Here is a 12,427-nt window from a genome sequence, read left to right as displayed (position 1 = left end):
AGTGTTCCTTGCTTCTAAGGATAGAATTTGGCCCCACAACCCCCTCAGAAATCTGAAGGGAACCTTGTGTAAAACTGTGTTAAACCACAGATCGGGAACAGCTCCCATTAATTGGGTTTTAATGTAGCTCGCACTCAGTGTGAGCCAGCCTGGATGTTAGAGGTGTTAAAAGGAAGCGTTTTGGTCCATTTTTCACTGAAGTGATACAGACAGACAGCAAGTTTATACATTATAGTTGTGTTTCTGTTCTACTACAGGAGATTTTTCAAACATACATGCATAGGCAGTACATAAAAGCTTAATAAAAGTGCCTGGTATTTCTTGGGATCACAGCCTGGTTTGGGTTGGAAGGGACCTCAGAGCCCATCCAGTGCCACCCCTGCCATGGCAGGGACACCTCCCACTGTCCCAGGCTGCTCCAAGCCCCAATGTCCAGCCTGGCCTTGGGCACTGCCAGGGATGGGAAGTGCCTCAACAAGAGCAAAATGTTTGGATTAAACAATTATCTCTCCACATATCACTTGCTAGGTCAGTCTGGGATAGGGTGGCAGGTTTAACATGGCTTTAATAGTAAAGAAAGCTCAAAATTGCTAAAAATCCGTTTTCTTGCTTGGATTCATTGTTTACACCATTGCTTGGTGTCAGTGAAAGTTCTGCAATTTGAGTGTGAATTTGTTCTTCCCAGATCCCAGAGCCAATTTGAGTTTTCTGGCTTAGGTGGAAGCTGCTGCTGCAGGGGGAACTTCTGTTTTCTAGACAGATTTGGGTATTTTTGAACTGTTGCGCTTGAATGTTCGAGGGTTTTTCTTACTAATAGTAATAAGAGTGAAAACCAATAAGTGAAAAAAACCAACAAGAAGAGTTGTCTGTGTAGTACCCCAGGCAGGCTGTGAAAGAGCTGCTGAGGAGGAGCAAGTGTTTATAACTGTCTTTGCATTTGCAAAACTCTGGGGGGAAAACAAACAAACAAAAAGAAAAGAAAAGAAAAAAAAACCCACACAAAAATAAACCAACATGACAAACAAAAACTAACATTCCCAGCAATCAGTGTTGAGGGGGAGGAAAAAAACAGGCTGTCTTTAATTCCTCCTAATCAAAGAGATTAAAAAGGATGGAAAGTGAAGCTGTGGGGTTTTTGGAAGCTCTCTGGCCCCAAGATCTGTGTGGGGAGATACAGAGGGGGCAGGAAGGGACTGGCACTGGTCCCTCTGCTCTTCCCTCATCCATCCTGAGTCCTGAAGGACTGAGCCCCTCACCAACACCAAAAATGTTTGTTAGAGATGAGATACAAACACATTGTCTGGTGGAAGGTGTCCCTGCCCATGGCAGGGCGTGGAATGAGATGATCTTTAAGGTCCCTTCCAACCCAGACCATTCCATAATTCTGTGATTATTAGTTGGAAGTGTATGATTTTACTTCTTTGGACTAATTACCACCTTCAATTACACTGTTAAAACTTATGATACAGCTGGTGTTCAAGTAAAATTGATTTTCTCTCCATTATCCCCATGGATTAACATGTTTGTATGGAGAATTAAGGTCCAGTGGGCTGTTAGGACAGACCTTGGAGATTTAGGCATCAACAGCAGGTTCAGGGTAGGTCCTTTCTTGGAACTTATAATTTACCTGTAAATATTCTTCCCTGGGAGGGTGGGCAGGCCCTGGCACAGGGTGCCCAGAGCAGCTGGGGCTGCCCCTGGATCCCTGGCAGTGCCCAAGGCCAGGCTGGACATTGGGGCTGGGAGCAGCCTGGCACAGTGGGAGGTGTCCCTTGGCACTGGGTGGTCAGGGGTCACCTGGAGGGGGGGGTTTGCTGACACCACGTGCAGGTGGGGGCACAGGAAGGACAAAACCTCGTGGTGCTGCCAGTCGTGGTTCAGTTCAGCCGTGGCTCCGCTGGCATCGGCCTCCCCAGGACATCAAATTCTTGTGGAACCAGAGAATTCCTGTGTGTTCATTTTTATGTGGGGATTTTACAGCCTTTTATAACGAGATTTAACAGCATAAAACGTTGGCACACGGTGAAAATTGGGGAAAGTTCAGCCATCTCATTTGGGCAGGTTGTGCTCACAGGCACTCACACTTGCAGACAGTTTAATAACAGTATTTGGCACTGTCTCTTCGAGCTGCTTAAACTAATTAATGCATTTGCTCCCCACAGGATGAAACTGAGTTTTCAGATACATTTCCAACATGATGTGCATGATCGCTAAATATTTCATTCTTTTGAACTCTTAACTTCACGAGTGTTTTATGTGGGAGCAGAGGCAGGGCATCTTCTGCCATGAAAAATGTGCAGTGGCTCTGGCAAGTGGATAATCTGTGCCCCTGTCTGTGAGAGGAGGATAATCTGTGTCCCTGTGTCAGCCCATCCTCGGGAGTTTGGGCATCACGAGGCACTCTGGTGCTGGGGGCTCTGGAGCTGCCCCATCCTCCCTCAGCTGCTCCATGTCCAGATGTACTTTGTTCCCTTTTCTCCCTGATTCCAGCAGGTTCCCAGAAGTTTCAGGTCCATCCCATCCCAACCTGCCAAAACTGAGGGTAAGAAGGGGATTTTCTGCACTGGGTGTTGGTTGTTTAAAAGATGCCATCAAGGCATCCCCAGGACCCCTGAGCAGGGGGGTTAAAACTAATCCTGCCAGATTAAAAAGGTTAAAAAAATAGTGAGGACCAATTTGGTTTGAAATAAACCTTTCTGAAGGAATCACAGTAAACAAAATCTGTTTGCCTAAGGAAACCCTCGTAGCAATCAGCCAGTAACACAACTGCTTGTGCTAATGAACCCAAAGCTGTTAATGTGGTTTCTTCAGTTAAATTGATTCATGAATTTTGAAGAGAACATTATCTAATGAATTTTCTTTGAATAGAAAGCAATTAAAAGGACAAATCAGTCTGATTAACCCCAAAGTCACCCTACTGCCACAAATGGTGTACAGTTTGAAATTATATCATAAAAAACTAGAGCAGATTTGCTATCTCTTTGCCCTCTACTAATCCATGTAAATTAATGAACAACAAAGTTAATTTCTTTGATGACCCTTTTCTCGTATCACCTGGATTATGCTGATGTTTAATTTGCTTAATGTTATAATAAAGACTAAACAGATTTTTTCAATGAAGTGATTATCATTCCCTTCAGTTAAGAAGTGATTTTTATTATTTAACACACACATAACGCCGTATGGGTTTCCTTTAAGAACAAAATCACATTTCTTTACCTTCCTACAGAAGGTAATCAATGTCTTTTTTGACAACTAAAGAAAGAAAATGGTTTTAATCAGTTTGTTTCTTTGCCAGAGCAGGAGGCTGAGGCTCTCAGCTGGGGGAAGGGGTCTCTTCTCCTTTTTTTTCCCTTTTTCAGTCACCAGCTCACTCCTCTCAGTAAGTTATCCACAAGTTAGCTCTTCAAAGCTTTTCCGAGTGCCTTGGAAGAGCAAGAGGTGTTCAACCCAACTCAAATCCAAACAGGACTGTGCCTTTTCCTTCCTCAAAACAATCCTGAGCTGGGTAACACCCTGAGATGCCGAAGCGAGCAGCTCCTAATGCATTTGCTTGTTCATTATTTCAGCAATTGGAACACTTAAACCAATTTGCTGCCGAACTAAAATTAAAATAATGGCCGACACATTACATTTTCTTTTCCCCCTGTATCACCAAGGATGTGCAGGACGTTCAAGGTCACAGCCAGTCCTTCCACTTAGCAGTGTGTGCAGGGCTGAGCAGTAGCTCGGGGGTCTCCACGGTGGAACGCAGCCAGCCGGGGTAATTCGGAGAGCGCTGGCTCTAGGGCGTCTCTGCCGCGTCCCAGCTGAAGTTGGAAATTAGCTGGAGATGCCAGGCCTTTGTCAGATAGGTACAGCCACTTATTCCTTCCCTTTTAATTTGACTCTATGCTAATTTGTACTCCGCCGATTTAATGGGAAAAACCACATTGTACGAGTTAACAGGATAATTGTACTCGAAGCAAATTAAAAATAGAGGAAAATCAAAGCCTTAAATCCCTTTTTTATAGTGATCGGTTACTCCAAGCGCTCTCTCTGATAATCATGCATTTAAATGTAGTCATATAGGGCACAATAACAGGACAGTGCACGGGGCTGCTCCAATTTAAACTGGAAAACTGCCATTGAGCCTCGCTTGGCGTTGGGGTTTTTGACTGTTTCATCCTGATTTCTGCAGTCAAGCAGCACTCACTCCCTTTGCCTTGCAGACTCCTTCACCAGGCAGGTGCTGTGGACCCTGCTGAACGATGTGAAGTTTGGGGAGGCCGTTTCCTACAAGCAGCTGGCAGATCTTGCTGGCAACAGCCGAGCAGCCAGAGCCGTGGGAGGAGCCATGAGGAGCAACCCGGTGAGTCCACGGCATCTTCCAGCCCAAGCTGGTGGGAGATGCTGGATTTAGAGAGCTCTGCGGGCTGAATGTCATTAGATTAAATTTATCTGCTCTGAAACCTGGTCTGCCATGAGGAATAAATGTTTTTAATCAGCAATAATGCACAGCCCAGTTTAGAGTGATTTATGCCCTACCACTTACGGTGTTGGGTTGGGAAGAGAAGCGCTTCTGTTACTCACCAGCCTCTGCACAGTTTGTTGTTCTCAAACTTTCTTACGTATTTTTAGGTCAGGGAAGTCTTTTGTCTTCCACATGGACCTTATTTGGCAGGTTATGAGTGGTTCTGGTCGTGTTAAAAACAGTCCATCCACTCTGGCATAAATATGATTCTGAAAACAAGGCCAGGAGAACCCTGGGCTAGTGGAAGGTGTCCCTGCCCGTGGCAGGGGGTGGAATGGGATGAGCTCTAAGGTCCCTTCCAGCCCAAACCAGTCTGGAATTCTGGAGGTGAGTTCCAACCCAAACCAGCTGGAGGGAGCAGCACTCTGGGTTAGGCCTGTGGATTTTGGAAAAACATTATGTTACACTAATTGATCTCTGTCCGTTTCCCCAGTAATTATCTTTCCCTTTTCTTCATCTGGTTGTGGCTTTTCAGGTGTATTCATGCACCTGAGTCACCCAGGCTGGTGTCTGAAGCTGGTGTGTGGTTCAGTGGGTGCTGTGTCCCGGTGTGCCTGGGTTGGGATCAGCCCCATCCTGGCTGGCAGGGTTTGGGGGCTCAGATGGATGGACCTGCACTGTTTGAGGAGCAGTTCAATTCCCTAAAGCCACAGGGTCACAGAACCCCAGAACAATTCAGGTTGGAAGGGACCTTAAAGGCCATCTTATTGCACAGTTCCCCATGGGTAGCACCCAGCCAGGGAGACCCACACAAGTCCTTGTGGGGTTGGGCTGTACGGCCACCCTGGTATTTCCAGCATCCATCAGATCTCCCTTTGAAGCAGCTCCTATAAGCAGCACAGAGCAGCGTTTTGTCAATGCCCCACATTGTACTTGACAATACAAACTATTTTAATATGATGGAATGCTTTCCAATATAATCTGGTGTACATTAAGATGAGGCAATCCGATGCAAACCTGCAGGAAACAGTTCTCAAAGAATAACAATCCAGCGTTGTGCAAAAGGAGATGTAATTGCTATTGCCTAGAAATGTACCCAGCTTTGCCCTCAGGCTGCAGTGGAGCAGCAGCATCCAAAGTAGCGGTAACAGCAGGTTGTGGTGTGAAAATTCCTGCTTTTTCCCCTGTGAGGAAGGATGAAAATAGTTCTGAAAATATACAACAAAGCTACTGCAGTTTTTTTAAATGGGGTCCTAGTTATTATTGCCATTTCCCAGCCCATACCGTGGCCGCAGTGGTTTCTGTCCCCAGCAGAAAATTTTTAAGCTATAGTTATAGATAATAATGTATAGCTGTAGGGAAAAAGAGCTGTATTAATATAATACCACCTCAATATTTCATCATAGAAAGCTGATGATTAAAAAAAAAAAAAAATCAGTACTATAATGAGAGTCCTGCCCATTGCAAACCACAATTTTGCCAGTGCTCATCTCCTGGAGGTAATCTGAAATTCCATCCATATTCCACGTGCAAACACACACACACACATCGTCCTTTTGCACTTCAGTGTGAGCAACTGTTCACTGCTCCTCGTATTTCCCACAGAAATGTCTCCCTGGTCCTTCACCTATGAGCCATCCTGTGCAGGTTGGCTGTGCGTAATGCACATGGATTTTATGCATGAGGTGAAATATAAAGATAAATTGTGGCACTGCAGAAAACCCCCTCACCTTTGTTAGTTCTATATATAAAGCCATCAACTCTTGCGAAAACAGATTTTCTGACCCAATTTGCAACTCCTCTACGTTGCAGCCTCATACAAATGTTATTAAAGAAAATACTGAGAGGACCAGTGTGAAAACAACACGGGAGGTCAGAGATTCCTCAGTAACCACCCAGGGTCTAAACCCTCAGTCCAAACCCCAAACCCATCCCTGGAAGTGCTCAAGGCCAGGTTGGATGGGGCTTGGAGCAGCCTGGGGTAGTGGTAGATGGATTTGTGATAAACCTGATTTAGTGAGGGTGATAGTACCAGGAAAAAGGACCCTTTGAAATAACCCTGAGCCGGGCATCCCACATCATCCCTCAAACATTTGGATAAAATCACAAATCTCACCTTTCTCCGCCAGATACCAGCCTGTTTCTCCCTCCTACAAATCAAGGCTTGGTCTTTAGTTTGGGCAGTGTACATCCCACAGGTTTCCCCTGGAAGCTGGGGTGCTTCACATAATTCATGGGCTGACCTTCAGCTTTAGGAGAAGGTGAAAGAGGTGCCAGCAGCAGCTGCCTCAGTTTTTTCCCAGGACAGGGTGGGGATGGCTCACCTTTCGCAGGAGAAACTTCCCGGAGTTTGCTGTGGTTCACACTGATTGCAAGGTCTGTGGTCCTCAAAGGGAACCCATAAAGTTCAATTAAAAATCTCATTAGACTGGTAGAGGAGGATCAAAAAGAAATCACAGAGGCTCATGGGAAATGGAGAATGTTGGGCTGATTAGTCCAAGGCCATCCTAAATGAGTGTTCTGTGCCTTAAATAAGATGTCTTCAGCGGTCTGATCACGGCACTCAGAGCTGCCTGCGCTGGGTTTGTGCCCTCTGCAACTGTGCTGCTCCTTGGGCTCACCCCAGCCAGGGGCACAGCCTGGTGCTGGTATCAGTCTGTCCTAAATCAGGGGTATTACATCAATCCATCCTGAGTCATGGATATAATATTGAGCTACACCATGGATATTCAGGCAAAATGTATTGAGCACTGGGGGAGCAGTCATGCACTTGTGAGAAGATTGTGAAGGGTGGATCTGAAGCATTGTGGACACATAGAAGGACCTGTGTGCTCATTCATGGAATCATGGAATGTCCTGAGCAGGAAAGGACCCACAGGGATCATGGATCCAGCCCCTGGCCCTGCCCAGACCCCCCAACAACCCCACCTGGGCACCCCTGGCAGTGCTGCCCAAACGCTCCTGGAGCTCTGGCAGCCTCGGGGCCGTGCCCATTCCCTGGGGAGCCTGGGCAGTGCCCAGCACCCTCTGGGGGAAGAACCTTCTCCTAATATTTTCATTCCTAACATCTGCACTGCCTTTGGTGGCTGGTGATAACCTGGGACCCACCTTGGGTCACATCACAGGATTTGTTTCTGCTGGGGAAGAGGGGGAGAAAAAGCAGGGGGTGGAACATCTTTAAGATCCCTTCCAGCCCAAGCCAGTCTGGGATTCTGTGACATGAGCAAACCACAAGACTCTTTTTTGCTGAGTGTGTCTCAATGTGATACCTCAGCTGTTTCCATTATGGCCTGGAGCAGGAGCTCTCCAGACCTTCAGCTGTGCCATGGGACGGTTCCCTCGCCTCAAACTGAACACTGGGAACGACCAGAGCACCAGAACTTGCTAAATGCAGTTCAGAGTGATCAATCCCATGGGCAGGGAGTTTTCCCCCCACCTTTTTTCCCTAAACAAACGCATTCTGGAGGAGTTGGTTTATTCACAGATCGCCATGAGCGTTAATGACCGGCCCAGCCTTGTTCTGCCACTCACCCAGATGGCTGTTGATAAAGATTTAGCATCATGTTCCGAGTGTCAGGGCTGTCAGTAGTGCTGAACCATTTGACCAGAAGAAAAAACGCACAGGGAGCTATTGATTACAGCTTCTCAGTGTCACTTGTTCACCAGGATTTAGGTATTGATGAGGCTGCGAGTGAAAACAAGCTCTTTCCCTTGTGGGCCTCTACCCAGAAGAACAAAAGCGAAGTTGGAGAAAATATTCAGCTGGTGCCCGAATCAGAGGGACTCCAGCATCGATCTGAGGGCTCCTTCATGTTATTTTTTTGTTGGAGACAAATCTCTGGGTTTGGAAGTTTTATAGCGTTTGAGGTAGGGGCTGTGTGTGTGATGGATTCGTGGAGTAGAGGAATTAGATTTCACAGCATGAAGATTTCAGCAGCACTATAATATTATGAGCTGCTTGGTTATTGATAAAAATTACATTAAATGTAGCTGAGGCATTAAAGCTCCAGACTAGGGTAGTTCTCCCTCTAAAATGTCCTTAGGGCCCTAATAAATTTTAGCAGGTTTAATTATTTTAGTAGGCTGAACGTTGTCACCACAATTAAGCCAAACTGAAGCAATATTCAATATTTTTAAATTGCAGTGCTGGTATGGTCTTTGTACCACTTCTACATCCAGAGCTGTGGAGGGTGACGGGTGGGTGCTTGTGTTGGGACAATCTCAGCATGGAATTCTTTGGTTTGGGCATGGAAAAAAGTGGCATTTATTTCATCCCTCCTCTTTTTCGCTTGGTGGTGAGCAGCTCAGCCCCATTTCCCTGTGCTGTGAACGGGTCCTGCACCCACCCAGGGATCATCCAAGACCCCACACTTGGAAACAAAGTCCTTTTTTTTTTTTCTCCACCGAGATTTATAACCTTACCACCAAAATCTGCTGCTTCACTATGTGTATTTTTAAAGGACTGCAAATGAACCTCAGACATGTTCTACGGTGTATTATTATGGCTTTGTCAAGCCAAGCCTCCTGCAGTAACTGCGGGGAGTGTAAAGGCAGAGAAACCCTAAAACAGAAAAACACTTGCAAAAAAAACCACAATTTCTTTGAAGAAGTCATAAAGCAACTGTGGGATGGCCTGGCATGGAGCAAAGCTTTTACTGGTGCTCACTGGAGTTGTCACAGATGCCTGAATCACGTGGGGCATTGCCACCTCCAGATAAAGCAGATACTGGAAGCATTTTTTACTTAAACCTTGATCAACAATAAGCACCTGTGTTTATTCCCATTTAATGTGGGCTGAGATTAAGATTTTAAATTTCAGGCATTGAAAACAGTTAGGAAAACTGAAGGAACACCCCAAAAATAAAATCCTCTCAATTTATGGTCTGGCCAGAAGCTGTTCAGCTACTTTGGCTCAAATATACCACAGTGCTTGAACTGTAATGATTAAATGGGATTAAAATGAGTCAGGGTAAAGTGTGTAATTTGTCTGTGTGTCTGCTTAGAAATAAATTACAATTTTTGACTTGAAATATCCAGATTTGTGAGAACTGCCCTTTTGGGTGAGTTACTGTTGTCCCAGCTCCACCGTTGCAATGCCATTACTATGCAGTTACCAAAACACACCCGTGATTAGAGATGATGTATTGCAGTTTTTATGGTGTGTACTTCAGCTATGATAATCACCTGTAATAAAAAAATAAAAAAAAAAGCCCCACATTTATGTTCTTCTCTGCATTATCAGTCCATTATGTAACTTCTGGCATTGATTTTGCAGAATCTGTGTCGTGTGGTTGTAAATGATAGGGAGTAGAAGGCAGAGAGGGGGCGGAAAAAGAGTTCTTAGAATTGGTTAGGTCGGAGTGAAACTTCTCCTGTTGGATGTTTTAAAAATTCATAACCCATTTTGGATTGACTTGCTGCTAAATAATAAATGGTGCCTTGGTCTTCCAGAGAATTTCTCTGGGGTACAAGTGGAGGTGCTGCACTGAGGATCTGCCAGGGAGCCGAGGCACTGGGATCCCTTCTCAGTAATCTGTATTTTCCCAGAAGTCCTCTAATCCTGGGATGATCATGGAATCCCAGAATGGAAGGGACCTCAAAGCCCACCCAGTGCCACCCCTGCCATGGGCAGGGACACCTCCCACTGTCCCAGGCTGCTCCCAGCCCCAATGTCCAGCCTGGCCTTGGGCACTGCCAGGGATCCAGGGGCAGCCCCAGCTGCTCTGGGCACCCTGTGCCAGGGCCTGCCCACCCTCCCAGGGAACAATTCCTTCCCAGTATCCCATCTAAATAGTTCTTCACGTGCATTTTGGGTCTGTGAGGTATCGGCCCCCGCCCTGGGCACTGAGGGCTTGGCTGGCACGGGGCAGCAGAACCTGCTGCTGCAGGGAAGAATTTATATATGGTGTTTAATATCTCAGGTTTATCCTTCTAAAGACTTTACATCATTTTTATGTATTAAAATTCCTGTCCACGTCTATTTTTTCCCTAAGAACTGGGGTGATCTCGGGGGTGGTGATCAGCTCCGTTCATGCTCTGCCGGGAGCGTGGCCCTGATGTGGCTGCTCCGTGTCCCTGCAAGCCCGGTGCCACACAGCTCCTGCATTTTAGAGTGCTGGATTTATAGACTCGTGGAACCACAGCATCATTCAGGCTGGAAAAGACCAAGCCCATCGAGTCCAGCCTGTGGCAGACCCCACCAGGGCACCGAGGGCCGCATCCCGTTGTTCCCGGCGCGTTCCCCGCACGTTCCCCTTGGCCTCACCCTTTGCTCCTCCCGGATTTTTGTGTGTTTTGCAGATCCCCATCATCATCCCGTGCCACCGGGTGATCCGCAGCAGCGGGGACACCGGCAGCTACGGAGGGGGACACCTGCTGAAGGAGTGGCTCCTGTCCCACGAGAAGCTGCAGAAGGAGAAGCTGGCGCGTTGATGCGGCCGCTAACCAGCCACGCCACACAGCCACGGCTCCTGGGCTTGTAACAAGCTCTCAGAGCACCCAGCAGAACTCAGAAAAATGGTAAATATTTGAGTGACATACAAATATAATGCAACATCCAAAGTGAAATGTGTGGTGGCACCACTATATTAAAAAAGCGGGATGCGTCCTGGGGGAGGCAGCTCGGCTGCCCTTTCTTGTTTTTACATTTTACAGCAGAATGACTACAGCGATCCAGGCCTGTTGTGCATGGATTTTGTTCCCATCTCCAGTCCTGTTTTGTTCTATTTTTAATGTCCATTAAAGCAGGGATAAGGGAGTGGGAGGGACGTGGCAAATACGAGGTGGAAGCTTCCCCCTGAGGAGGCGTCTGGCTCGCGGCGGGGGCGGCCCAGCCTGGCACGCTGGGCCCTGCCCGCCCCTGCCCAGCTCCCCCTCCCCACTTTGGGGCATAAAATGGTGTTTTACCTCAACAGGAGTTAGGGGGGCACAGGGAGATCTATGCAAAAGCAGGCAGCTGTTGAATTCCTTATTCCTGCCTTTTCTTTTTGGACTGGGAGATGGGAATTTTTTTTTTTTGCATCAACAGGGGAAGAGGTGTTGCTGGAAAACTGTACATTTTGGATGAGCGGTTTGATTCGCCAAATTAAGCAAAATATTGAAAAGCTCATCGTAGTTGCTTCCTTATCAGCAGCACATTCCTTTATCATTTGAGTTTTCCTTCAGATTTCTGCTTTTCTCTGTTACCCAAAGCTTTATTTCCCGTAGCCTCTCCGTAGGAATGATTCAAGAGACATTAAAGCTAAATTTTGAGGTGGTTTTAGCAAGGTTCTCTGCGAGTACGAGCCACCAGAAGCTGAAATTTCCGGTATGGGAATCGTAAATTGTAACATGGAAATACTGATTTTTTTATGTGTTTTATCATATTTTCATGGATGTCTCTTTAGAAAGGCCATTGCTACCCCCCAAAAATTATTGTGTGGCGATGCGTTAGTTAATCCAGGGTTATTGATACCTCGGAATTACTTCAATAAAAAAACTGCTTTGCATGTGCAAGTGTCTTTGGGTCTGTTTATAAATAAAACACAGGGTGTGATATATGGGGAAAATAAACTATACCCCACTGTACAATATAAAGCTGTATTTTTATCAAGGGTTTCTCGTGGCGATATAAACCACAGAAGCAAAGCTCAAGTGGTTTGTACGTGTCACCAGAACCCCGAGATAAAAATATGGCCTTATAATATGTACAGTTTGGGTGTATTTTATTATTTCTTTATATCTCTGATACATGCTGCCACCAAAAGCAGGCGGCAGCAAACGTCAACTTTAACCTTTCCCACATTTGCATCCCTCGATGGGGTTTTTTTTCAGGTATTTGGGTTTTTTCAGGGATGTGACTTTGTTTTTGTGGGGACGGGGATGGGGAGAGCTGGGTTTGGGGTGGGTAGTGCCTTTCCCAGGGAAACAGCCAACTTTGGGAGTGAAATCCTGTTCTGAGGCAGAGATTCGGGGTGGGCAGGGACAGGCAGGGAT

At 46.3% G+C, this 12,427-nt stretch overlaps 1 protein-coding gene across 1 annotated transcript in view; it reads left to right on the top strand.

The window, feature by feature from the left end:
- The window catches only part of MGMT (O-6-methylguanine-DNA methyltransferase), a 138,207-nt gene extending 126,263 nt beyond the window's left edge, over positions 1-11,944 (top strand). Inside the window, exons 5-6 of the mRNA XM_048311608.1 lie at positions 4,212-4,351; positions 10,754-11,944. Coding sequence (XP_048167565.1) covers positions 4,212-4,351; positions 10,754-10,885 — 272 coding nt within the window. The 3' untranslated portion in view covers positions 10,886-11,944. The remainder of the gene's footprint in view (positions 1-4,211; positions 4,352-10,753) is intronic.
- The last annotated feature ends 483 nt before the right edge of the window (positions 11,945-12,427 follow it).

Source organism: Corvus hawaiiensis, chromosome 8 (assembly GCF_020740725.1).
Source record: "Corvus hawaiiensis isolate bCorHaw1 chromosome 8, bCorHaw1.pri.cur, whole genome shotgun sequence".
In the NCBI taxonomy this organism is placed as follows: domain Eukaryota; kingdom Metazoa; phylum Chordata; class Aves; order Passeriformes; family Corvidae; genus Corvus; species Corvus hawaiiensis.
Note: the sequence above shows the minus strand (reverse complement) of the source record. Positions and strands in the feature narration are given on the sequence as shown.